Genomic DNA, 26,279 nt, shown 5'->3' with positions numbered 1-26,279 from the left:
ACTAGATATGGATATATAATAAGGTAGTGCACAGAAATAAGGCTTAAAAACTCACCAACCACTTTTTCTAAAGGATTCCCATATTATAATCCTTTCAGACCAAGCCTCTGACCTGGGATATTGCTGGGGCCACCCAGGTACTGGCTTGGTGTGAAAGGGTTTACCCAGGCTGTGTGTCTCGGGCCCGCTACCTGAGTCACAACCATGGTCGAACACAGGACCGACTAGGGTAGTCTGTAGTGTGAAAGCGTGACCCGGGTAGTCCGATCTGGGTCATGCTAAAATCAGCAGAAAGCCAGATCACAGGCGGTTGGAGATGACCCAGCAATATCCAGAATCTAAACTGCAGTGTAAATACTGTTTCAAGCAGCTGTGACATGGCTTGAAACCATGTTCAATAACCCTGGTTGGACGTGGGTTTTTAGTCTGAAAGGGGTATTATTTAGCTAGTGGAGTTATATAACTATTGAGCAGAAAGGCTCTCTGTACCTTTCGCCAGCACCTGAAACAAATAGCAGAACAACATTACATTTGAAGCATGTTTGTTAAATATATCTGCTCCAGCTTTCATCTGCACAACTTCTCCTACATAGAGGTACTTTACTTTCTTATCAAATATTTATGTAGAGGGAAGGCCAGTGGGAGGGAGAGTAGAAGCAGAGAGCTGTCGGCTGTGTCTGCTGTCACCATCTACGATAGAGATGTCTTTCTTTAAAGCTTGAACATAAAAACACAGTACTCTTACATTTTATATCCTATACACAAAGAAAGGAACATTTAGATGTTGGTCTCTTTTTCATAAAGGGTGGAGTTCTCCTTTATTGTGCATCCTATAGAAAGAAAGGACTGTTATCACCTTTACACTCTCCCCACTGTTTTTTGTTTATAATTCTAAATAGCTTTGCATATACTGTATAACAAAGACAGGAAGAACATGATCTTATGTAGGCAAGGTTTAGTTATATTACTTTCTAAGAATATTATTATTACATCTGAAAGGAACACACAAAAGGATAGTTCACACATTCGGTAGGTACAATATTGGTAACGGTATATGCGTGCTATAGAAAGGCATGAATTTGAACCGCACAATATATAACACAACAAATATGTAAATGTGTTCTTTAACTGAAAGCAGTTGGATGGCATTTGATAAAGGACTGTTACATTGACATGTCTGGTCTATTGATTACATCAGATACCAGTTAGAATTTGGCAGCTGAACAATGAATGAGTTTAACAAGCTCTTCGTAGCCCTACACTCTCTTCTGGTCTTTGTTGTGCTGAAACATCCCTGTTTGGGCCAAAGCATTAGCAGAACAATTAGTCTCTTACCCACAGACAACACTGTCTCTGAATGTTTTATCACTGAAGCTTTTCAGAACAATTTGTACAAATAGGAGAACACTGGGGGTCTCACTGTAAGTTAAAAGGGTATTTTATAGACTTTATGAAATTGCAGGTGTTAATATAGCTCAAGCAACTCATAGTTGATCACTTTATGAAGTCGTATTCACATCAATATCTTGAGCTTATTATTATTTGTTTATCAGATATTATTATTGGACATAATTTGTTTAAAACACTTTTTGTGTGGATATTACAATCCAAAGGAATATATAAGAGACGGGAAGAGAAAATTTGAGATTATGGATGAGATGTAAAAAAATTTGTTTTTATAATGTTACTTACAGTACCTCCAGGATCGTCTGCCAGTATGTAAAATCCTCTTCTTGCTGGGACAGCTCTGCAATATATAGCTGTCCCAGAATTGACTTCACTTCCAGGATCTTCACACAGGGGATGAAATTAGCAGGCTCGAGAGACCTGTGACAGAGAGGTATCAGGAGGTTTTATTGCAAAATGGGTTTGATACATATGCACAAAGGATCTGCATATGTATTAAAAAGGTCTGCATAAGATACCTCCAATATCTGCCTGTACCGCATCACAGCATTTCCCATAGGATTTTAAGGGCTGTAAACTGTCCGCGTGTATCAAGTTCTGGAAGGAGTAATTTTACAGAGATTCATTGCCTATAGAAGCCTAGAGGGATCTGAAGGATCCTTCTCCGTTACATGCGACTTGCAGGCGGATGGCCATGCTTGCACATTTGGACCCATTGGTCATAACCCTAGAAGTCTAAACATCACCAGGACATCTCTATATTGGAAGATTTTCCAGTTGATACTGGTGATCAAAACATCCGGTATGCTGTCAATTAAACAGATAGATTGTAGCAATTTATTTCTGCCCATTAAGGAAATGCCATCTACTTAAATGGATATTGTTAGTAAATACACCGGGACCAATTATTGTAAGAAAGGCATTCAAACTGATTATAATATATATTTGTTAAATCAGTCATCAGTACCACAGCCAGCCAACAAGTATGTACATTTTAAGTGTGGTATATTTTGTCAACATGACAATGTGAACATGGTCATAATATTGACATGCTCGCAGTGTCAACATTGACCAAGTCCACATTTATCATGCTGACACTGATGAAGTGTCAGCATAATTAGAATCTGCCTAAATGTCCCTGCTGGTCTAGCGGTGAATTACCTGGTACAGCGGGTACAGCTGCTCCAGCAGTATCTTCTGGATTCTGCGGTCAGGTGATGATGAATTCTGGTGACTGCAGTGACAGTTGCGGTGGTGACTATGCCTAACCCCTAACCCTAACCCCTAATGCCTAACCTTCAACTCTCCTCCCATAACCTAACCCTATCCTCCCGTCCTGCAGCCTAACCCTAATCTTCCCTCGCACATCCTAACCCTACTCCATCCAGAATAATGATGAGATTCACAAGTCAACATTTCACGTATAGACATTCTGCACACGTTGACATTTTAGCAGTGTGGACAGCATAACTGTCTACATTTTGCTGTCGACATTATGAATGTCAGCACTGTAAATGCCAACATTTTGACTACATCCCCAGTATTGGTAGTGGATAGTTTTTACTTAAGCAGTTGACAGGGGTGGAACAGTGCCCAATAGAAAAACCTAGGTAGGGGCCCATGTTGCCACTGTAGCCTCCTCGGCACACTGCTCTGCATGCATCGCTCAGAGGGGGGCACAGGACGTGCAGTGGGTGCATGGGGGAACCCTGAGAAGGTAAGAACCTAGCATCGCTGAACCCTCTTGCGGCCATGCCACCTACACCCACAGTTGTTCCGCCACTGGTGATTAATCTAATAATGTGATAAGACTTGCTTTCAATACAGCAATTTTAGATTAAACGTCTCTTAGTTCCTATATTTGAGTAAAAAAGCACTACCCAAATCCTCCTATACCGTAAACAATCCGATAAATAAGCATCTGACGAATGGAACGTAGGCTTCCCAACATGTCAGACAGCATTTTTTTTTATTACAGTGTAGTCATGTCTAATATTCTAAAACATATGAAAATATAATATTATTTATAAATGCTACTTTTCTCTTGTTTACGTTTTGCTCTTTTCTCTTAACAGCTGTAAAATTTGGGCGAATGTCAAAAAAACAGCGAGATAGTCTGTACGCCGAAGTCCAGAAACACCAGCAACGATTACAAGAACAGAGGCAACAACAAAGCGGAGAGGCCGATGCCTTAGCCAGGGTATACAGCAGTAACATCAGCAATGGTTTAAGCAACCTCAACAATGAGACAGGGGGCACTTACTCTAATGGACATGTCATTGACCTGCCCAAATCTGAAGGTTATTACAGTGCAGATTCTGCACAGCCCTCCCCGGACCAGTCAGGCATAGATATAACTGGAATGAAACAGATAAAGCAAGAACCTATTTATGACCTTTCATCTGTACCAAACTTATTTATGTATAGCTCTTTCAACAATGGACAGCTCTCACCTGGAATAAGCATAAGTGAAATAGGTAAGTCGCTTTGTCTAAACAATTATAAAATATATTTTGTAAATACTCGATACTCTTCTATGAGCTGATGAGCAAATGTTATAATGGGGGGAATTGGACATGAATTGGACATGGACTTTGATCTCTACAGTTGCTTCATTGGCATTTGTGTTCACTGGCATTTCAGCTGGCACCTAATGCATTACACGTACCATGCTGTAATAGGCACTACATATGATCGCTGTGATAAAGTGAGTGTACACATGGGCCTGGATGTAATAAAGTCCAAGTTCGGTGGCTGTGCGGGTTGCCGACCGAACTCTGACTTTTTTTTAAAGGGGCAATCATGTACAAGGCTAAACCATGCCATGTACATGACTGCACCTTGCATTCAGTGGGCATCAAGCACGGCCGCCAAACTCGGACTTCATTACATGGCACCCCTGGTCATAATTATTTATACAGTATTTGAGTAAAGATGAACCCTGACATCAAATAAGAATAATGGAACAATAAATTGAGCAATTATCTTTTTATCTTCCCTTTCATTGTGCCATACTGGAATACTGCTGTGTCTATCTCCTCTCTTCCATTTGCACGTAGATGCAATCAGAATTGTGCTGCAAATTTCATATAAAAGAAGAGATAAAATAAGGGGTTATATAACCATATGAAGCCTTATAAATGGACAGTATATTGATATTGACTTAATGCAACTAAAGTACCTCAAATTGTTACATATGTGGGGCTCCACAAAACTCCAAATGACTGACATTGGGGGTCATTCAAAGTTGATCGCTCGCTAGCTGTTTTTAGCAGCCGTGCAAACGCTATGCCGCCGCCCTCTGGGAGTGTATTTTAGCTTAGCAGAAGTGCGAACTAAAGGATCGCAGAGCGGCTACAAAATAATATTGTGCAGTTTCTGAGTAGCTTCAGACCTACTCAGCACTTGCGATCACTTCAGACCATTCAGTTCCGGATTTGACGTCACAAACACGCCCTGCGTCCAGCCAGCCACGCCTGTGTTTTTCCTGGCATGCCTGCGTTTTTTCGAACACTCCCTGAAAACGGTCAGTTGACACCCAGAAACGCACCTTTCCTGTCCATCACTCTGCGGCTGCCATTGCGACTGAAAAGCTTCGCTAGACCTTGTGTAAAAATACATTGCTCGTTGTGAAAGTACGTCGGGCATGCGCACTGCGCCGCATACGCATGCGCAGAAGTGTTGCTTTTTCACTTAATCGCTGCGCTGCGAACATTTTTCACTAGCGATCAACTTGGAATGACCCCCATTATACGCTGATTTATCCAGCGAGTATGACCATTATCTGGTGACAACACTATTGGGTCCCGTGTGCAGTGGACATGCTGTCAATGAGGCCAAACATCTGCATTGAACATGCTTGGCTGGCTTTATTGTTAGATTGTGTCTTTTAAATATTGAAAAATAATTAGTCAAATAGTGGGGCAGTACAGACGGTGTAATGGTTAGCATTACTGCCTCACAGCACTGAGGTCATGGGTTCCATTCCCACCATGGCCCTAACTGTGCGGAGTTTGTATATTCGACCCGTACTTGAGTGGATTTTCTTCGGGTTCTCCGGTTTCCACCCATAATCCAAAAATATATACTGGTAGGTTAATTAGCTCTCAACAAAAATTAACCCCAGTGTGAATGTGTCTGTGTGTACATGTGGTAGGGAATATAGGCCCTCATTCCGAGTTGTTCGCTCGCAAGGCGATTTTAGCAGAGTTAAACACGCTAAGCCGCCGCCTACTGGGAGTGAATCTTAGCTTCTTAAAATTGCGAACGATGTATTCGCAATATTGCGATTACAAACTACTTAGCAGTTTCAGAGTAGCTTCAGACTTACTCGGCATCTGCGATCAGTTCACTGCTTGTCGTTCCTGGTTTGACGTCATAAACACACCCAGCGTTCGCCCAGACACTCCTCCGTTTCTCCAGCCACTCCCGCGTTTTTTCCGGAAACGGTAGCGTTTTTATCCACACGCCCATAAAACTCCGTGTTTCAGCCCAGTAACACCCATTTCCTGTCAATCACACTACGATCGCCGGAGCGAAGAAAAAGCCGTGAGTAAAAAACTATCTTCATAGCAAAATTACTTGGCGCAGTCGCAGTGCGAACATTGCGCATGCGTACTAAGCAGAAAAACGCTGCGATGCGAAGAAAATTACCGAGCGAACGACTCGGAATGAGGGCCATAGAGTGTAAGCTCCACTGGGGCAGGGACTGATGTGAATGGGCAAATATTCTCTGTAAAGCGCTGCAAAATATGTGCGCTATATAAATAACTGGTAATAAATAATATTGAATAAATATATTGACCATTTGGATAGAAGTAAGTTACTTTATTTTACAGTGACTTAATAGTATAGGAGGAAGCAAGCTATGGCTAAGCAGGGAGGTGTCGGACATTTTATTTGCTGAATTAGATGTCACTTTGAGTAAGTTTTGCTGAATGCAAGATTCCTGCTTTGTTCTTCTTACAGCTATTACATATCCCCAGCATATTTGCAACACTTCACAGAAAAATTATAGTAATACAATGTACAATTTAAAAGACTGAAACACAAAGAGGTATCTATACTTATTTATATAGACCAGAGGTTCTCAAACTCGGTCCTCGGGGGCACACACAGTGCATGTTTTGCAGGTAACCCAGCAGGTGCACAGGTGTATTAATTACTCACTGACACATTTTAAAAGGTCCACAGGTGGAGCTAATTATTTCACTTGCGATTCTGTGAGGAGACCTGCAAAACATGCACTGTGTGTGCCCCCGAGGACCGAGTTTGAGAACCTCTGATATAGACCTTCAGTACTCTGATTTGAAGCAGAGCTATATGCAGTAATAAGTTATTACATATGATGTCGCTATGGCAGTGATTCTCAAACTGTGTGCCGTGGCACCCTGGGGTGCCTCAGGACACTTGCAGGGGTGCCTTGGACTGGTGGTCCAGGACCAATTCAAATTATTTATGGTCAATGTTATAGGCAAAACCAGTGCTGGTGGCTGCCAATCATAAACTGTGTGCACACACAGAAGCAAATCTTGTCCGTCATCACACAATTGAACCTAAGGATGACATATAAACAACATTTACTTAATTGAGTATTTCTTTCTAAAGATACTTTTGGCCTAGGGGTGCTGTGAAAAAAATTCTGATAGTCAGGGGCAACGTGAATTAAAAAAGTTTGGGAAGCACTGTGCTATGCATAAAAATGGGACAGAGGTGACAGAGAATTTTGGAGCAGGGAGAAGGGGATGGATGGCAGACTGCATGGCAATGATTAAATCCATTAGCATTGGTATATTTAAATATTCTTCTTGGCACCCCCCCTCCAGTGGCTTCAAGTATGAGCATACATTATAGAGGATGTAAACAGACCAATATTTGTTTAAACTATGAGCAAGGCTATATGGTCTGTATTGAATGGCATGAGTTACATGCTAAAAGTATTTAATAACACTAAAGGCGATATAGTAAACAATGTTGCTCACTTTGACCCTTCTTGAGCGATATCGTTTACTATATTGTCCAGTGAGTATGCTGTAAATGACGTTCGATGCTGGGCCACGCAGAACGTTAATGACCCTCGGTGTCGACTGTGCATGTAGCTCAATTTGAACTCATCGTCCAAAGCTGCATGTGCGGCCCGGCCGTGGCATGATGTCACTGTGCGATATTGCTAGCGATATCGCACAGTGTGTTTGCTCACATCTGGCGGCCTGAGCCGGGAGAGGGACACACTATGCAATGTAGCTCATGGAGCACATCGCATAGTGTGTACCCACCTTATGTTCACGTGTTCCTAAAAGAAATTACAAGCACTTGTGCGGCATAACTTGTTTGAAAGTTGTATAAGTTGTTTGTGTTATTGGTAAAGCTCTTTGCAGTGTTGTGTTGACAGAAAAGAAATGTGAATAAAGATAGTTGCTGCTAATAAAAGTTATTTTATTCTCTGTAAAATACTAACATATATATTCTGCTGATTCCCTGATTATCTACTATATTAAAGCAAAAATGTGTCCTTCTGTCTTTCTATACAAATCCACAGTTTACAAGCGAAGATCGTGAAATTTTACATGCGAGCGTATTTAAACACAGCGGAGGCAACTAAAACAATTAGAAATCCCTAGCACCCCTAGGGTGGAGACAGCAGCACAGAGTATATCAGGAGACAGCATAACTCCGGAATTGCTGGAGCAATGTACTCAAAAATTGGTACACCTATGCCTTACAATCTGGCAACAAACACTGTGGGGGGAAGATACCCCTAACACCCCAAGGGGTGAGGCAGCAGCACTGAGTATTTCAGCAGACAGCATAACTCTGGAATGCCTGCAGCAATTTATAAAAAAAACTTGGTACACATATAACTTACACTCTGGAAACAAACACTGTGGGGGTCAGACACCCCTAGCACCCCTAGGGGTGGAACAGCAGCACAGAGTATGTCAGCAGACACCATAACTGTGGAATGCCTAGAGCAATTTACACCAAACTTGGTACACATCTGACTTATAATCTGGTAACAAACTCTGTGGGGGTTACACACCCCTAGCACCCATAGGGGTGGGACAGCAGCACAGAGTATTTCAGAAGACAGCCTAACTCCCGAATGCCTGGACCAATTTACAACAAACTTGGCGCACATATGACTTACAAGCTGGGAACAAACACTGTGGGGGTAAGACACCCCTAGCACCCCTAGGGTTGAGGCAGCAGCACAGAGTTTTTCAGCAGACAGCATAACTCTGGAATGCCTGGAGCAATTTACACCAAACTTGCTACAAATATGACTTACACTCTGGGAACAAACACTGGGGGGTAACACACCACTAGCACCCCTAGGGGTGGGTCAGCAGCACAGACTATATCAGGACATGCATGATATGTCAGTGATGACAGGGCTGCATGTGACAGGGGCAGAGACCTGATGTGAGGAGGGGAATGCAGGTAGCCCAAACCCACACACTGAGAGTTATATGGTGGAAGTATCATGGTCCCCCAGCAGCACAGAGTATATCAGGAGATACATAATGTGCTACGCTATATAAGAAACTGTGAATAAATCGATAATTTCACAGGGGCGCTGACATGATGTGAGGAGGGGAATGGAGGCAGCAGGAAGCCACAGACTGAGAGATGTATAGTGGAAAGAGCAGGGTCCCTTGGGGGACCAAAAAGGGGTCCGCCCACTACACAAAGTGTGTCAGGGAAGCAAGATATGCCTATATACAAGATTTCCAACCAACGTAAATTAACGGACAACTATCATTCTAATTTACCATCCTCATCCCGGAGCGAAGCATGGGTATTCAGCTATCTATAATGTTATTTATACTGTGTGTTTAATATTTCCAAATCCCGGGCAAAACTGGGTACTCCAGCTAGTTGCTAAATAAACTTTGATAGATAGCATTTTCCAATTGTGAATGCAAAACACATGCCTACATATTATATACTGCAAGTACACATACATTATATATAAAGTACACTAGTATGCAGTTTGAAAGAATACCATAGCATCAAAAGGAGGTACGAGTATTTCTTCAGCAAGCTTGGCATAATGTACTGTAGGTAGATTTAAATGCTATTGGATCAGAAAAGGTTTATCCAGGAGCCTTATTAATACCTAATGTAATGGGAGGTTTCTTATAAATATTATGCTTTTATAAATTGAAGTCTGTATCCAAGTTCATTGGGTATTAGTTAATCTACTTTTGATATCTCTCATAAACTGTAGTTTGGACGTTCTGAATTTTGTTCTTTTATACTGTACACCAGTGGCTGAGAAACAGCTGTCATGTTGTAAAAAGTAATGTTCATCTGATCCTCTGGCCACATATATATCAGTTCTCTCTGTTTATAGTGTTCTTGTACAGTATACTCATGAATAAAGTCTGCTGGTGGAGACAGAGTGTCTGCCAAGAGGATAGAATTTGATTCTGATCCTCCACCTTTTTTGAAACATCTCCATGAGATCCAACAGTTATAAACAAAGCTTCACTTAATAGGTGTATTGCTGCAAATCAGTGTACACTCAAATCTGTGCTCTTTCATCCTAATCAATAAACATGAGATAGAGGATAACTTGTTGAATGTCTGTGCTTTGTTAAGAAATGAATAGGTTGGCTCCGTAGCAGAAACTGTTCCAGAACAAGGGGGGTGATTCAGACCTTAGCACATCTACGATCAGCTTCCCTGACATGCAGGGGGACGCCCCGCATGTCAGGCCCTACCCCATTGTACAAGTACATCGCCGCTTTTGTACTGTAGGAGTAGCTCCCAGCCAGCGCAGCTTCTGCGCGCCGGCTGGGAGCTACTCATTGCTGCCCGGGTCGCAGCGGCTGCGTGTGATGTCACGCAGCGGCCGCGGCCCACCCCCACAACAGTCCGGGCATGCCTGTGTTGCCCGGACCGTGACCCCTAAACGGCGGCCAAATGCCGCCGGCCCACCCCCTCTCGCCCACTGACCGTCTCTGCCTGTCAATCAGGCAGAGGCGATCGCAGGGCTAAGACAGCCATTGGCTATCTGTCATGCGCCAGTGCACTGCGGCGCCAGCGCATGCACACTTCAGACCTGATCGCTGCTGTGCGAACACGCACAGCAGTGATCAGGTTTGAATTAGCCCCAAAGGACTCATACGTGAATATTTGTTGCACATACTGCCATCACTGAGAGCTTGATTCAGATTTGTAAATAAAGCAACAACAAAAAATCAAGTAACATTGTGCCTGGAACAAACCATGGGGCAGATTTATTAAACCTGGTGATGTGATAAAGTGGAAGGTGATAATGCACCAGCCAATCAGCTCCTAACTGACGTGTTACGGGCTGGGTTTGAAAAATGACAGTTAACTGGCTGGTGCGTTATCGCCTTCCACTTTATCACTTCTCCAGGCTTAATAAATCTGTCCCCATGTTCCATGCAAGGGGTGCAAATACATTTATATAGTTTCTGTGCAGGGTAAATACTGGCTTCTTTTGCATGTAGCCCACAAATGTTAGACACCTTTATTTTTACACAGCATTTTAGATTGCAGTTTGAACACACCCCACCCAAATCTAAATCTCTCTGCACATGTTATATCTGCCCCCCATCCCCCTTGCAGTGCAGCATGGTTATGCCCAGTTGCTTGCTTTTTTGCTTTGCTTGCAAATCTGAATCAGGCCCTGAGTATGTAAATGTAGACAACCAGTTAAACCACTAAGGTCTGAGTCGTATGCTGGCGAGGCCACAGTTCCATTTTTTTGCTGCATTCGTGTTTGCATCTTTATGCTGATGCTGCTACAAAGCCCTTCCATAGGGTACATACATGCGTGCAAATGTGCAAGGACTGAGGTGCTCACTCGCAGCATGTATAGACGCTGCATTACAGTATGTTGCATCTTTAGAAGCACCATTGGTCACATTATCAAAACTTGCAACAACCCTACAGTTTCGCCGTAGAGTATGGTCTCCTATGTGCGTGGTACGCAACCGCTTTTTCTGCAACATGCCCACATCACAGCTGTGACACTCCCATAAGACGCAACAAATCCGTGCATCTTTGTAGCCACCTCCCGATTACCTCCCACCCACCATCCAGGAACACATCTTACAGTTCCGGTACCATGCTTCTAAATTTGATCTGTAACTCTGTTTGAACAAAATTGTCATTCAAGCATAATGCGACTCAGACACATGTGCAGAAGAAAAAACATAGGGCCTAATTCAGATCTCAGCAGCAAATTTGTTAGCTAATGGGTAAAACCATATGCACTGCAGGGGGGGCAGATATAAAGGTGAGATAAATCTGTAAGATTTTGACTTTATAGTCAAAATCTTATGAAAAGTTAGTGCATATCTCAAGGTGTTAGGCAGCTTGCGATACAGATTCGATCCCGATGTGCACTCCCGTGGGGTCGGTATCGTAAGGCTAGATAGACTGTGCAGGCAATAAATCTTGACTATCTAGTGTACTATCTAGTACAAAGTATGGTCAAAATTGGCACTTAGTCAAAATCGTACATAGACAAAATCTCAAGCACAGATAGTCAAAATCTGTACTATCTGTGCTATCTGGGCTCTGGGGGAGTTCAAGGGAAATCGCATAGTCAAAATCGGACATAGCAAGGATCTCACCGTGTGTACACACATGTGCATAGAGAGTTAGATCTGGGTGGGGTGTGTTCAAACTGTAATCTAAATTGCAGTGTAAAAATAAAGCAGCCAGTATTTACCCTGCACAGAAACAAAATAACCCCTCCCAAATCTAACTCTCTCTGCACATGTTACGTCTGCCCCCCCCCCCCCGCCCCCTCAGTGCACATGGTTTTGCCCATTAGTCAACAAATTTGCTGGTGCGATCAGATCTGAATTACCCCCATTGGCCGTTTGTGTGAATATCAGCATAGTGTGCTACTCTGAATAAGGCCCTAATATTCTTATGCAGAGAAGTATTTTATATTTAGTTTCTGTGATGGTGCTGGGAAGTCTGCTAGCAGAACTGACCATTTAGAGCAGTTCAATTGTCTGTGTTCTCTTGCCCATAATTCTATCTTTTCCTCCCTGGGTTCTCCTGTATATTGAATTGTAATATGATTATCTTCCAGTAATACAGTAACAGTGTGGCTCAGGGGTAAGCTCATGTGAAAGTGAAGCAGCCAGCAAATTGCTGCATGTGGAACTGTCAGATTCAGCTTTTCATTGTCAATGTGAGTGTGGTGTTTGGCTAAAATAATTCAGTCAAGCGCCACTCTCCCGGTGTCAGAGGTGTCACTAGAGGGAGATGCGGACCGCACCTTGGTGTCACCCTCGGAGGGCGTAACACCAAAATGCGGCTCCTCTTCAGTGATGGGGAGCTGGGTGATGCATTATTGTGCAGCACCCGGCTCCTGTCACTCGGTAGGTTTTTGGCAGAACAGCGAGAGCCATAAAATGCAGCCTAACATTCTCCTTGAATGCTAGGAACCCCCCCCCAGGTCTGCAAAGTGAGCAGACACACCTCCTGTACGGCAGTGTGCCTGTCAGCAGTGTTCACAGGAACGTGCTTTGGTGAAACAACTTACATTTTTGGAGTCCTGCCATTATAGTGAACACTGTGTCTGAGACTTAATAACACAGTTTGGGCTCCATCTAGCAACAGAGAATAACACCAGCAGCATAATTCCTAAAGTATCACTGTAATACAAACAAAAAATGCAGCTGGTATTCAGCATTACTTACCTCTCCAGTGAGGTCCATCTATAGATGGCGTGTGCGGTATAGGGGCAAACAGTTGTAAACTTCACCGCTGTATGATGAATGCTGAAAGTAGGACAAAACCCGTTTAGTGAGTGCTAAGGTTGGGTTATGCATTGTTGATAAATGGGACCCATAGTTTCGTCCATGCCCGTTTTAACCACCCACTTGACGCATTTGGTGTCGTCAAGCAGTGCCAACCATTCTTTTTATACTCACTCTCTAGATGTATACATTCATTTAGTAGAAGTAAAATGTGCAGTCTTAGTTATTCCTTGTTACATTTTTAAAATTAAAATATTTTGTTAGCTTCGACAAGAAATTAGAAGTGTGTAATTACATTTACCCTATTAGACAGCTGAATGATTAGACCTACGCTTACCATCGGATATGATCATAGTGTAATCTTATTGCATTTTTATATTATTAGCAATGGGGAACACTGTTTTGGAAGGGTCAATACGTAGTCAGGTAATCAGAAGCAGCTAGATAGTGCTGCTGATGATCACCTTTGTGTATCACTGCATCAGGTCTCCAGCAACCAAGAGGGATCAGTAGTTGAGTCCAAGATAACTGTGCTGCAATTATATGAAGATTCTCTCACTGTCCCGCCCCAGGCCGCTGGATCGTATGACATACCTCTCAATGTGTACCCAGCTTTACTCTAGATACACACATTTAATATTTTTTATTATGAACTGTTATTGCAGGATGTTATTGCAGAACATGTGCAGCACCTCTACATGAGAACAGTTATAAGTATAGTACTTACTAGCAATATGTAGGTAAAGCAAAGGGTTCATTATTTAATAGATCAGAAGAGCCTTTCATGGATCCTCGTGGAGCTGACTGGGTAGAGGAGAAAATATTTGCAAACTTATGAGGGAATTCAATTGTGCTTGATACATTTTCACATGAAAAAATGGGCTTTACCATGATTTTTTGCCCTATGGTTTTATTGGGCAATCCAATTGTAGTGCGTTTTTTCCCAGCAAAAAACTGATGCATTTTAACGCAAAAACACATGGATCTGAGATATGTTCCCAGATCCATGTGTTTTTGCAGCCGCGTTTGCTAAAATGAGTAAGTTATTTTTTCTCTCCTGCCTCCGGCCATTGAAAAATTTCCCGAATAGTGCCGGCTATCAGGGACAATTGAATAACCCCCGGGGAATCAATTTGCCACAGCAATTTACCACAGATAATTGAATTCCCCCCTAAACTGAAAATATATATGTATTTATATGTAAATATGCACACATGCGAATAAAATTACCCAGACATGTAGTGGCTAGTGCAGAGTGAGTACTAGGCCATGTTACATAACCTGAAATTGATGTGCACATGCCCAGAAAGTGCATCCAGTATTCGGGAATGCAGAGTGTCTTGCCGTCTCTTGCTGGGAGTGGCAGTATGGGGAGGTAAGAAGTGTCCTCAAGATGTCTGAGTACAGAGGGGCAGATGTATTAACCTGGAGAAGTGATGAACCAGTGATATGTGCAAGGTGATAAAGGCACCAGTCAATCAGATCCTAACTGTTAATTTACATATTGGAGCCGATTGGCTGGTGTCTTTATCACCTTGCACATATCACTGGTTTATCACTTCCTTATGCCTTCTCCAGGTTAATACATCTGCCCCACAGTCCCTTCAATACATATAGTAGAAAGATTGGTAACAGGCACAGGTTTGCTGATAGATTACTGTAAGAGTCTTTCTGGATATAATAATCAAGACTATAATACTAATTCTCATTTATTTCTCCAATATTGCAATAGATGGTGTATCATAAAAGAGGCTAGTAATTCCAATATCATAAATTAATGACGCGTTTCGCAGGTTGTATCCCATTACATCAGATAGTAAACGTCTAAATATTGTTTTAGGAGTACAACTAGATGACCTGGAATGGGTTTAGTGGAAATCCACATACAATCTGCATTGTAGCTTGGTGCAAAGTCTGTCCATGACTGCTCTATTTATGAGACAGTATTATGAGTATGCAATAATTCCTGGTGCACTTTCAGGACCTATAGTGATTAGTTTTGGTAATATTACAATCATATCCATATACGTAGCTAAAAATATGTTGCTTTTCTAATCAATGAAATACTCTTTTGGTGCAGTTATCCAACTCTTGATGCTTATTTCCAAACCATTTCTAATATAAATTAGCATTGAGCATACATTCATTAATTTACATGTATGCTAGGGAAGAAGTGCATAGAGCAGTATTTCTGCCTTTACTGTATGCTGATTTGCACATCCACAAGTGAGCATTATTAATCTGTGGTACACATTGCCTGTTCATATTTTATACAGCTGCTATGAATTCTGCAGGGAAGACAACTCATTGGTCTGCTACAATTAAAGCAATAAGTAGGGAGCGCCTAATGGCAGCATGGTACTTCAGTTGTATTTGGGCTACACACATCTGTACACAGTAACCCAACTAGAAATCATACTATTGTATGTATACTGTACATGGACAAACAAAATTAAATAATAAAGACATTCTACTCATTTGATGAACATGTGACGTTTTATCCCTTAACTGCTAACATGTTTCCCCTAGTAAACAATATATATACAAAATAATGATCAACTTATATTTACAGATAAATGCTTATTGATTTTGCAATTTATATCTTTGGAACAGATCGAGCTGCACAAAATATCATAAAGTCCCATTTGGAGACGTGTCAGTATACACTGGATGAATTACATCAGCTAGCATGGCAAACTCATACTTACGAAGAAATTAAAGTATACCAGAGCAAGGTACTGTAGATGGTGTATGTAATCTGTAAGAGACAGCGGGTTATTTACTAACAAAGTGCAAAGATACAAATGCACATAAATTCATAACCACAGCTATCATACTTGTACGAATCTATTAAAGTATTACTTATATATGCCATCTTCTATAAAATGCCTTGTAATGTGCCTAATTCATGCCACACTTACAAGGAAAAGGTAAGTTGGATGGTTTTGCCAATGGATAGCATCAAGGTCCATACGGTGATCAGAAAACAAGCTACAATCAAAACTCACCGAATGTCACATAGTTTCTGTGTACAGTACATGTCATTAACTAACATCAATATCTCCAGTTTATTCATTATGCAGGTCTTTTATCCACAATTGTGTGAGAATTATTTTCTCTCCTATTGAGTTCATTTATCATTTGAAAAGTACAACAAATACATGAACAGAAAATATCTGCTACATTTATACACATTTCTAATTTTTAAAATACAATTTTGCAACCATTTCGGCCATTGAGCAAACTGCAGGTCAATCCAAATATAGTTGAATCATTGGATTCATGATAACAATCAGCAGAGATTTTGATGTTAAATGCTCTATGTTATAATCATTATGAGAACTAACATCATCATTCACTGATCATTTTTATTTTTTAGGAGCACTTCTTATTCCATACTCAATGTTTATCCAATAATATATTATGCAATGTGAGCATATCAGCATTATCTAGCATTTCGTTTGGCCTGGAATTACTTTTTCTAATCAAATTGATGTGTACTGTTAAATATGATGTAAAGAGGTGAAGATGGTGCTGCTCGCTCCTACCCTGGTCTGTGTACATAATACTCTTTCACTCTGTGCAGTTTATTGTATTGTTGCAATACCCACTATACATTGCAGTGGAGCAGTGCCCTCTTTTGGTCTTTCTCCAATCTTGTTTCATATTAGTATTTTAGTATTTGGCCCTGTAACTACAATGTATTGTAATATTACATGTCCCACAATTTTTTATGGGCAGTTTAAAGAAAATAAAATTATACAAAAAATAGGGATTAGTGAAGTATCATGGAGAGTAATTTCTCCTGCCCATACATTATGTTCCTGTTACTTCTCATCCTCCCTCGTCTTTCCAGCTTAATTCTGATTGAGATTGGGAAATGGACAATATATATCTGAAGTGACACAGAGACCAGTTTTTTAAGGTCACACTTACGTTTTACGAGCCTCTATAGAAGGATCTCTTCCAAAAAATATTCTTTCTATCCGAATGACTTCCACTAAGCGCTACACAGTAAATTATAAAAAAAAAATATGAAATGTATCATCAGACTTATTTTTGCTAAATCACTTTAGAAGCTCTTACAAAATTACTATGGTACGCTGCAAGCCTTTCCTTGACTGTTGTAGTTTTGTGGCCACGGAACCGGTGAATTATTAGTTTCAGTACTTTTTTTTTTTACAGTTGCTTACTACATAGGGATTCAATGTATAATATTTTGTTAATACTTTAATTATCCTATTATATAAACATTGTAGTCAGCAGTTTACATAGTTATTCTGTATGTTTGTCTCAAAGTTTTCAGAGTTTGAGTGATTTATGTCAAGTATGCATGTTGGGTGTGTGTGTGTGTGTGTGTGTGTGTGTGTGTGTGTGTGTGTGTGTGTGTGTGTGTGTGTGTGTGTGTGTGTGTGTGTGTGTATATATAGATGGAGCCTCGCTCATCTAGTCTTCTCAGGTGCGCATAGGTGCACCATGGTTTATTATCATAAGCCTTTCATCTATTGTTGTCAGCTGCAATACAATACAGAGAGAACAATACATCAGGGGATTAAGTCATTACAGCAGGGGATAAAATCCGACTGCACTGGCTCACTTAATCCTATTAAAGGGATAGATTAGCAGGGCTCCATCTGTGTATATATTAGAGATGAGCGCCTGAAATTTTTCGGGTTTTGTGTTTTGGTTTTGGGTTCGGTTCCGCGGCCGTGTTTTGGGTTCGAACGCGTTTTGGCAAAACCTCACCAAATTTTTTTTGTCGGATTCGGGTGTGTTTTGGATTCGGGTGTTTTTTTCAAAAAACACTAAAAAACAGCTTAAATCATAGAATTTGGGGGTCATTTTGATCCCAAAGTATTATTAACCTCAAAAACCATAATTTACACTCATTTTCAGTCTATTCTGAATACCTCACACCTCACAATATTATTTTTAGTCCTAAAATTTGCACCGAGGTCGCTGTGTGAGTAAGATAAGCGACCCTAGTGGCCGACACAAACACCGGGCCCATCTAGGAGTGGCACTGCAGTGTCACGCAGGATGTCCCTTCCAAAAAACCCTCCCCAAACAGCACATGACGCAAAGAAAAAAAGAGGCGCAATGAGGTAGCTGTGTGAGTAAGATTAGCGACCCTAGTGGCTGACACAAACACCGGGCCCATCTAGGAGTGGCACTGCAGTGTCACGCAGGATGGCCCTTCCAAAAACCCCTCCCCAAACAGCACATGACGCAAAGAAAAAAAGAGGCGCAATGAGGTAGCTGTGTGAGTAAGATTAGCGACCCTAGTGGCCGACACAAACACCGGGCCCATCTAGGAGTGGCACTGCAGTGTCACGCAGGATGTCCCTTCCAAAAAACCCTCCCCAAACAGCACATGACGCAAAGAAAAAAAGAGGCGCAATGAGGTAGCTGTGTGAGTAAGATTAGCGACCCTAGTGGCCGACACAAACACCGGGCCCATCTAGGAGTGGCACTGCAGTGTCACGCAGGATGTCCCTTCCAAAAAACCCTCCCCAAACAGCACATGACGCAAAGAAAAAAAGAGGCGCAATGAGGTAGCTGACTGTGTAAGATTAGCGACCCTAGTGGCCGACACAAACACCGGGCCCATTTAGGAGTGGCACTGCAGTGTCACGCAGGATGTCCCTTCCAAAAAACCCTCCCCAATCAGCACATGATGCAAAGAAAAAGAAAAGAAAAAAGAGGTGCAAGATGGAATTGTCCTTGGGCCCTCCCACCCACCCTTATGTTGTATAAACAAAACAGGACATGCACACTTTAACCAACCCATCATTTCAGTGACAGGGTCTGCCACACGACTGTGACTGATATGACGGGTTGGTTTGGACCCCCCCAAAAAAGAAGCAATTAATCTCTCCTTGCACAAACTGGCTCTACAGAGGCAAGATGTCCACCTCATCATCACCCTCCGATATATCACCGTGTACATCCCCCTCCTCACAGATTATCAATTCGTCCCCACTGGAATCCACCATCTCAGCTCCCTGTGTACTTTGTGGAGGCAATTGCTGCTGGTCAATGTCTCCGCGGAGGAATTGATTATAATTCATTTTAATGAACATCATCTTCTCCACATTTTCTGGATGTAACCTCGTACGCCGATTGCTGACAAGGTGAGCGGCGGCACTAAACACTCTTTCGGAGTACACACTTGTGGGAGGGCAACTTAGGTAGAATAAAGCCAGTTTGTGCAAGGGCCTCCAAATTGCCTCTTTTTCCTGCCAGTATAAGTACGGACTGTGTGACGTGCCTACTTGGATGCGGTCACTCATATAATCCTCCACCATTCTATCAATGTTGAGAGAATCATATGCAGTGACAGTAGACGACATGTCCTTAATCGTTGTCAGGTCCTTCAGTCCGGACCAGATGTCAGCATCAGCAGTCGCTCCAGACTGCCCTGCATCACCGCCAGCGGGTGGGCTCGGAATTCTGAGCCTTTTCCTCGCACCCCCAGTTGCGGGAGAATGTGAAGGAGGAGATGTTGACAGGTCGCGTTCCGCTTGACTTGACAATTTTGTCACCAGCAGGTCTTTCAACCCCAGCAGACTTGTGTCTGCCGGAAAGAGAGATCCAAGGTAGGCTTTAAATCTAGGATCGAGCACGGTGGCCAAAATGTAGTGCTCTGATTTCAACAGATTGACCACCCGTGAATCCTTGTTAAGCGAATTAAGGGCTCCATCCACAAGTCCCACATGCCTAGCGGAATCGCTCCGTGTTAGCTCCTCCTTCAATGTCTCCAGCTTCTTCTGCAAAAGCCTGATGAGGGGAATGACCTGACTCAGGCTGGCAGTGTCTGAACTGACTTCACGTGTGGCAAGTTCAAAGGGCATCAGAACCTTGCACAACGTTGAAATCATTCTCCACTGCGCTTGAGACAGGTGCATTCCACCTACTATATCGTGCTCAATTGTATAGGCTTGAATGGCCTTTTGCTGCTCCTCCAACCTCTGAAGCATATAGAGGGTTGAATTCCACCTCGTTACCACTTCTTGCTTCAGATGATGGCAGGGCAGGTTCAGTAGTTTTTGGTGGTGCTCCAGTCTTCTGTACGTGGTGCCTGTACGCCGAAAGTGTCCCGCAATTCTTCTGGCCACCGACAGCATCTCTTGCACGCCCCTGTCGTTTTTTAAAAAATTCTGCACCACCAAATTCAAGGTATGTGCAAAACATGGGACGTGCTGGAATTTGCCCATATTTAATGCACACACAATATTGCTGGCGTTGTCCGATGCCACAAATCCACAGGAGAGTCCAATTGGGGTAAGCCATTCCGCGATGATCTTCCTCAGTTGCCGTAAGAGGTTTTCAGCTGTGTGCGTATTCTGGAAAGCGGTGATACAAAGCGTAGCCTGCCTAGGAAAGAGTTGGCATTTGCGAGATGCTGCTACTGGTGCCGCCGCTGCTGTTCTTGCGGCGGGAGTCCATACATCTACCCAGTGGGCTGTCACAGTCATATAGTCCTGACCCTGCCCTGCTCCACTTGTCCACATGTCCGTGGTTAAGTGGACATTGGGTACACCTGCATTTTTTAGGACACTGGTGAGTCTTTTTCTGACGTCCGTGTACATTCTCGGTATCGCCTGCCTAGAGAAGTGGAACCTAGATGGTATTTGGTAACGGGGGCACACTGCCTCAATAAATTGTCTAGTTCCCTGTGAACTAACGGCGGATACCGGACGCACGTCTAACACCAACATAGTTGTCAAGGCCTCAGTTATCCGCTTTGCAGTAGGATGACTGCTGTGATATTTCATCTTCCTCGCAAAGGACTGTTGAACAGTCAATTGCTTACTGGAAGTAGTACAAGTGGGCTTACGACTTCCCCTCTGGGATGACCATCGACTCCCAGCGGCAACAACAGCAGCGCCAGCAGCAGTAGGCGTTACACGCAAGGATGCATCGGAGGAATCCCAGGCAGGAGAGGACTCGTCAGAATTGCCAGTGACATGGCCTGCAGGACTATTGGCATTCCTGGGGAAGGAGGAAATTGACACTGAGGGAGTTGGTGGGGTGGTTTGCGTGAGCTTGGTTACAAGAGGAAGGGATTTACTGGTCAGTGGACTGCTTCCGCTGTCACCCAAAGTTTTTGAACTTGTCACTGACTTATTATGAATGCGCTGCAGGTGACGTATAAGGGAGGATGTTCCGAGGTGGTTAACGTCCTTACCCCTACTTATTACAGCTTGACAAAGGGAACACACGGCTTGACACCAGTTGTCCGCATTTCTGGTGAAATACCTCCACACCGAAGAGCTGATTTTTTTGGTATTTTCACCTGGCATGTCAACGGCCATATTCCTCCCACGGACAACAGGTGTCTCCCCGGGTGCCTGACTTAAACAAACCACCTCACCATCAGAATCCTCCTGGTCAATTTCCTCCCCAGCGCCAGCAACACCCATATCCTCCTCATCCTGGTGTACTTCAACACTGACATCTTCAATCTGACTATCAGGAACTGGACTGCGGGTGCTCCTTCCAGCACTTGCAGGGGGCGTGCAAATGGTGGAAGGCGCATGCTCTTCACGTCCAGTGTTGGGAAGGTCAGGCATCGCAACCGACACAATTGGACTCTCCTTGTGGATTTGGGATTTCGAAGAATGCACAGTTCTTTGCTGTGCTGCTTTTGCCAGCTTGAGTCTTTTCATTTTTCTAGCGAGAGGCTGAGTGCTTCCATCCTCATGTGAAGCTGAACCACTAGCCATGAACATAGGCCAGGGCCTCAGCCGTTCCTTGCCACTCCGTGTGGTAAATGGCATATTGGCAAGTTTACGCTTCTCCTCCGACAATTTTATTTTAGGTTTTGGAGTCCTTTTTTTTTCTGATATTTGGTGTTTTGGATTTGACATGCTCTGTACTATGACATTGGGCATCGGCCTTGGCAGACGACGTTGCTGGCATTTCATCGTCTCGGCCATGACTAGTGGCAGCAGCTTCAGCACGAGGTGGAAGTGGATCTTGATCTTTCCCTAATTTTGGAACCTCAACATTTTTGTTCTCCATATTTTAATAGGCACAACTAAAAGGCACCTCAGGTAAACAATGGAGATGGATACTAGTATACAATTATGGACTGCCTGCCGACTGCAGACACAGAGGTAGCCACAGCCGTGAACTACCGTACTGTACTGTGTCTGCAGCTAATATAGACTGGTTGATAAAGAGAAGATGTCTATGTAACTATGTATGTATAAAGAAGAATGAAAAAAATCCACGGTTAGGTGGTATACAATTATGGACGGACTGCCTGCCGAGTGCAGACACAGAGGTAGCCACAGCCGTGAACTACCGTACTGTACTGTGTCTGCAGCTAATATAGACTGGTTGATAAAGAGAAGATGTCTATGTAACTATGTATGTATAAAGAAGAATGAAAAAAAACCACGGTTAGGTGGTATACAATTATGGACGGACTGCCTGCCGAGTGCAGACACAGAGGTAGCCACAGCCGTGAACTACCGTACTGTGTCTGCTGCGACTGGATGATAAATGATATAAAAAATATATATATATCACTACTGCAGCCGGACAGGTATATATTATATATTATATAATGACGGACCTGCTGGACACTGTCTGTCAGCAGAATGAGTTTTATTTTTATAGAACTTTTTCAGGCAATCACAATATAAGTATACTACTAACTATACTGGTGGTCAGTGTGGTCAGGTCACTGGTCAGTCACACTGGCAGTGGCACTCCTGCAGCAAAAGTGTGCACTGTTTAATTTTAATATAATATGTACTCCTGGCTCCTGCTATAACCTATAACTGGCACTGCAGTAGTGCTCCCCAGTCTCCCCCACAATTATAAGCTGTGTGAGCTGAGCAGTCAGACAGATATATAATATATATAGATGATGCAGCACACTGGCCTGAGCCTGAGCAGTGCACTGCACAGTGCACACAGATATGGTATGTGACTGACTGAGTCACTGTGTGTATCGCTTTTTTCAGGCAGAGAACGGATATATTAAATAAACTGCACTGTGTGTCTGGTGGTCACTCACTATATAATATATTATGTACTCCTGGCTCCTGCTATAACCTATAACTGGCACTGCAGTAGTGCTCCCCAGTCTCCCCCACAATTATAAGCTGTGTGAGCTGAGCAGTCAGACAGATATATATAATATTATATATAGATAATAGATGATGCAGCACACTGGCCTGAGCCTGAGCAGTGCACACAGATATGGTATGTGACTGACTGAGTCACTGTGTGTATCGCTTTTTTCAGGCAGAGAACGGATATATTAAATAAACTGCCCTGTGTGTCTGGTGGTCACTCACTATATAATATATTATGTACTCCTGGCTCCTGCTATAACCTATAACTGGTACTGCAGTAGTGCTCCCCAGTCTCCCCCACAATTATAAGCTGTGTGAGCTGAGCAGTCAGACAGATATATATAATATTATATATAGATAATAGATGATGCAGCACACTGGCCTGAGCCTGAGCAGTGCACACAGATATGGTATGTGACTGACTGAGTCACTGTGTGTATCGCTTTTTTCAGGCAGAGAACGGATTTATTAAATAAACTGCACTGTGTGTCTGGTGGTCACTCACTATATAATATATTATGTACTCCTGGCTCCTGCTATAACCTATAACTGGCACTGCAGTAGTGCTCCCCAGTCTCCCCCACAATTATAAGCTGTGTGAGCTGAGCAGTCAGACAGATATATATAATATTATATATAGATAATAGATGATGCAGCACACTGGCCTGAGCCTGAGCAGTGCACACAGATATGGTATGTGACTGACTGAGTCACTGTGTGTATCGCTTTTTTCAGGCAGAGAACGGATATATTAAATAAACTGCACTGTGTGTCTGGTGGTCACTCACTATATAATATATTATGTACTCCTGGCTCCTGCTATAACCTATAACTGGCACTGCAGTAGTGCTCCCCAGTCTCCCCCACAATTATAAGCTGTGTGAGCTGAGCAGTCAGACAGATATATATAATATTATATATAGATAATAGATGATGCAGCACACTGGCCTGAGCCTGAGCAGTGCACACAGATATGGTATGTGACTGAGTCACTGTGTGCTGTGTATCGCTTTTTTCAGGCAGAGAACGGATTATAAAGTAAACTGCACTGTCCTCACTAGTAAACTCTCTCCACTCAGTCTCTACACTTCTACAGTAACAGTACTCCTCCTAGTCAGCTCCAGTAAATCTCTCTCAGTCTCTTATAATCTAAATGGAGAGGACGCCAGCCACGTCCTCTCCCTATCAATCTCAATGCACGTGTGAAAATGGCGGCGACGCGCGGCTCCTTATATAGAATCCGAGTCTCGCGAGAATCCGACAGCGTCATGATGACGTTCGGGCGCGCTCGGGTTAACCGAGCAAGGCGGGAAGATCCGAGTCTGCTCGGACCCGTGAAAAAAACCATGAAGTTCTGGCGGGTTCGGATTCAGAGAAACCGAACCCGCTCATCTCTAGTATATATATATATATAGAGAGAGAGAGAGAGAGAGAGTCAAAAGAAGGATAGTAAAAGGGTTTAGGTTAATAATGTAGATTCACTTTTATATTTAGAACATAATGAACACTTAGACACATATAGGCACTGTATTTAAACACATCTAATATAAATAACTATGGCTGTTTTCTTTCAATTAATATTGTTATTTATAGTAAGAAGAAGAATATATGTATAATTGTACCTGTTTAGGTCTAGAGCAAGGAGTAAAATCAACCAGACAGAAAACAAGCAGGAAAATATAACTTAAGCTGGGTACCCACTGAAACGCTAAAGCTTTTGATCAGACCGTGCAAATGAGATCAGGAGGTGGGGAGCAATATAAAGTGTGCAGAACACGCTGTATCATTCACCCAATCAGGAGCAATGTGAGCGTTTATCGGGTAAAAATTCTCTAGCACTTCTTCATACGCACTATCCATCTATCAGGCCATCCAACCTAGTATTGGCTGATTGGAAAACTGGATAGTGTGTACCTAGCTTTAGTAAGAAAGACAACTGTCTAGTGAACTAGACACACAATCCAAGTCTATAAAGAGTCATAAAGGGAAAACTGATATCTGCAAGGTAAATACTGGCGGCTTTTGCATGAAGCATACACATGCTGGGCAGCTTTATTTTTACATTGCACCTTATATTTCATTTTGGACCTCCCATCTCAAATCTAAATCTCTGCACATTTTTACTCTCCCTGCACATACAGTGCAACATGCTTTTACCACGGTGCACCGTTACTTGCATTTTTTCCCTTGCTCCAAATGACAATCAGCTCCGTAGGGGTATAACCAATTAGGTGCTGTGTTTATTGTGTGGTTTTTAACGCCCGGATCTATTCAATTATTCAGCATTTTTTCCTGTATGGCAAACCCTGGGTTAACAACAAATAACCAATAGATTTTGATAAATGCTGGTGTCTCTGGGTTTCCCCACACATTATAACCCAGCGATTGCGTTTACTGCAGATTTTTCCTAGCAGCTCCTAAGGCTGCAAGGAAAGATCCATGTCTATGCGTGGGGCTGCGTGACCTAATTGACTAGGTCTGAGCCGACAATTAGATATGCCCTATAGTGCATTATTTAGTGCTATATCTCATGCTTAAACACCAATAGTTTTTTTTTTTATATTTTTTACATTTTACATCATATCATTTGTTATCACTGCACCAGTGATGGTTACTGTCTACCTCAAAAAAAAAATTCTTATGGGGATTTTCAATTAGCAGTGGTAATTTACCGCGGCTTATTGACACACACACACCGACCTCCCCAGGCATATTCAATTGTACTCGATGCCGGCTATCATTGTGGGGGGGTTTCCCCAGTAACCATCCCTATCGGCCGCATTTTTTTGCAGAAACACATAGGTCTGGGAGTTTATCCCAGATCCCATGTGTTCTCACCCAAAAATGTAAAATTTCTCAGGAGAAAAAAACAGGGATTAATTGAATTGGCCAAAGCTAGACATCGGGCAGAAATTGCAAAAAACACCCCTTTTTTTCTAACCAAAAATTATTGGAGCCAATTGAATATCCCCTATAATAATCAAGGTATTTGTCTGTTGTTACTGTTGCATAAATAGGAGGA

The 26,279-nt window shown here is 42.6% G+C and overlaps 1 protein-coding gene across 1 annotated transcript in view; it reads left to right on the top strand.

Moving 5' to 3' along the window:
* The window catches only part of RORB (RAR related orphan receptor B), a 261,514-nt gene that overhangs the window by 212,414 nt on the left and 22,821 nt on the right, over nucleotides 1-26,279 (top strand). The window contains exons 4-5 of the mRNA XM_063917496.1: nucleotides 3,483-3,884; nucleotides 15,777-15,898. Coding sequence (XP_063773566.1) covers nucleotides 3,483-3,884; nucleotides 15,777-15,898 — 524 coding nt within the window. The remainder of the gene's footprint in view (nucleotides 1-3,482; nucleotides 3,885-15,776; nucleotides 15,899-26,279) is intronic.

Source organism: Pseudophryne corroboree, chromosome 1, assembly GCF_028390025.1.
Source record: "Pseudophryne corroboree isolate aPseCor3 chromosome 1, aPseCor3.hap2, whole genome shotgun sequence".
Taxonomy (NCBI): domain Eukaryota; kingdom Metazoa; phylum Chordata; class Amphibia; order Anura; family Myobatrachidae; genus Pseudophryne; species Pseudophryne corroboree.
Note: the sequence above shows the minus strand (reverse complement) of the source record. Positions and strands in the feature narration are given on the sequence as shown.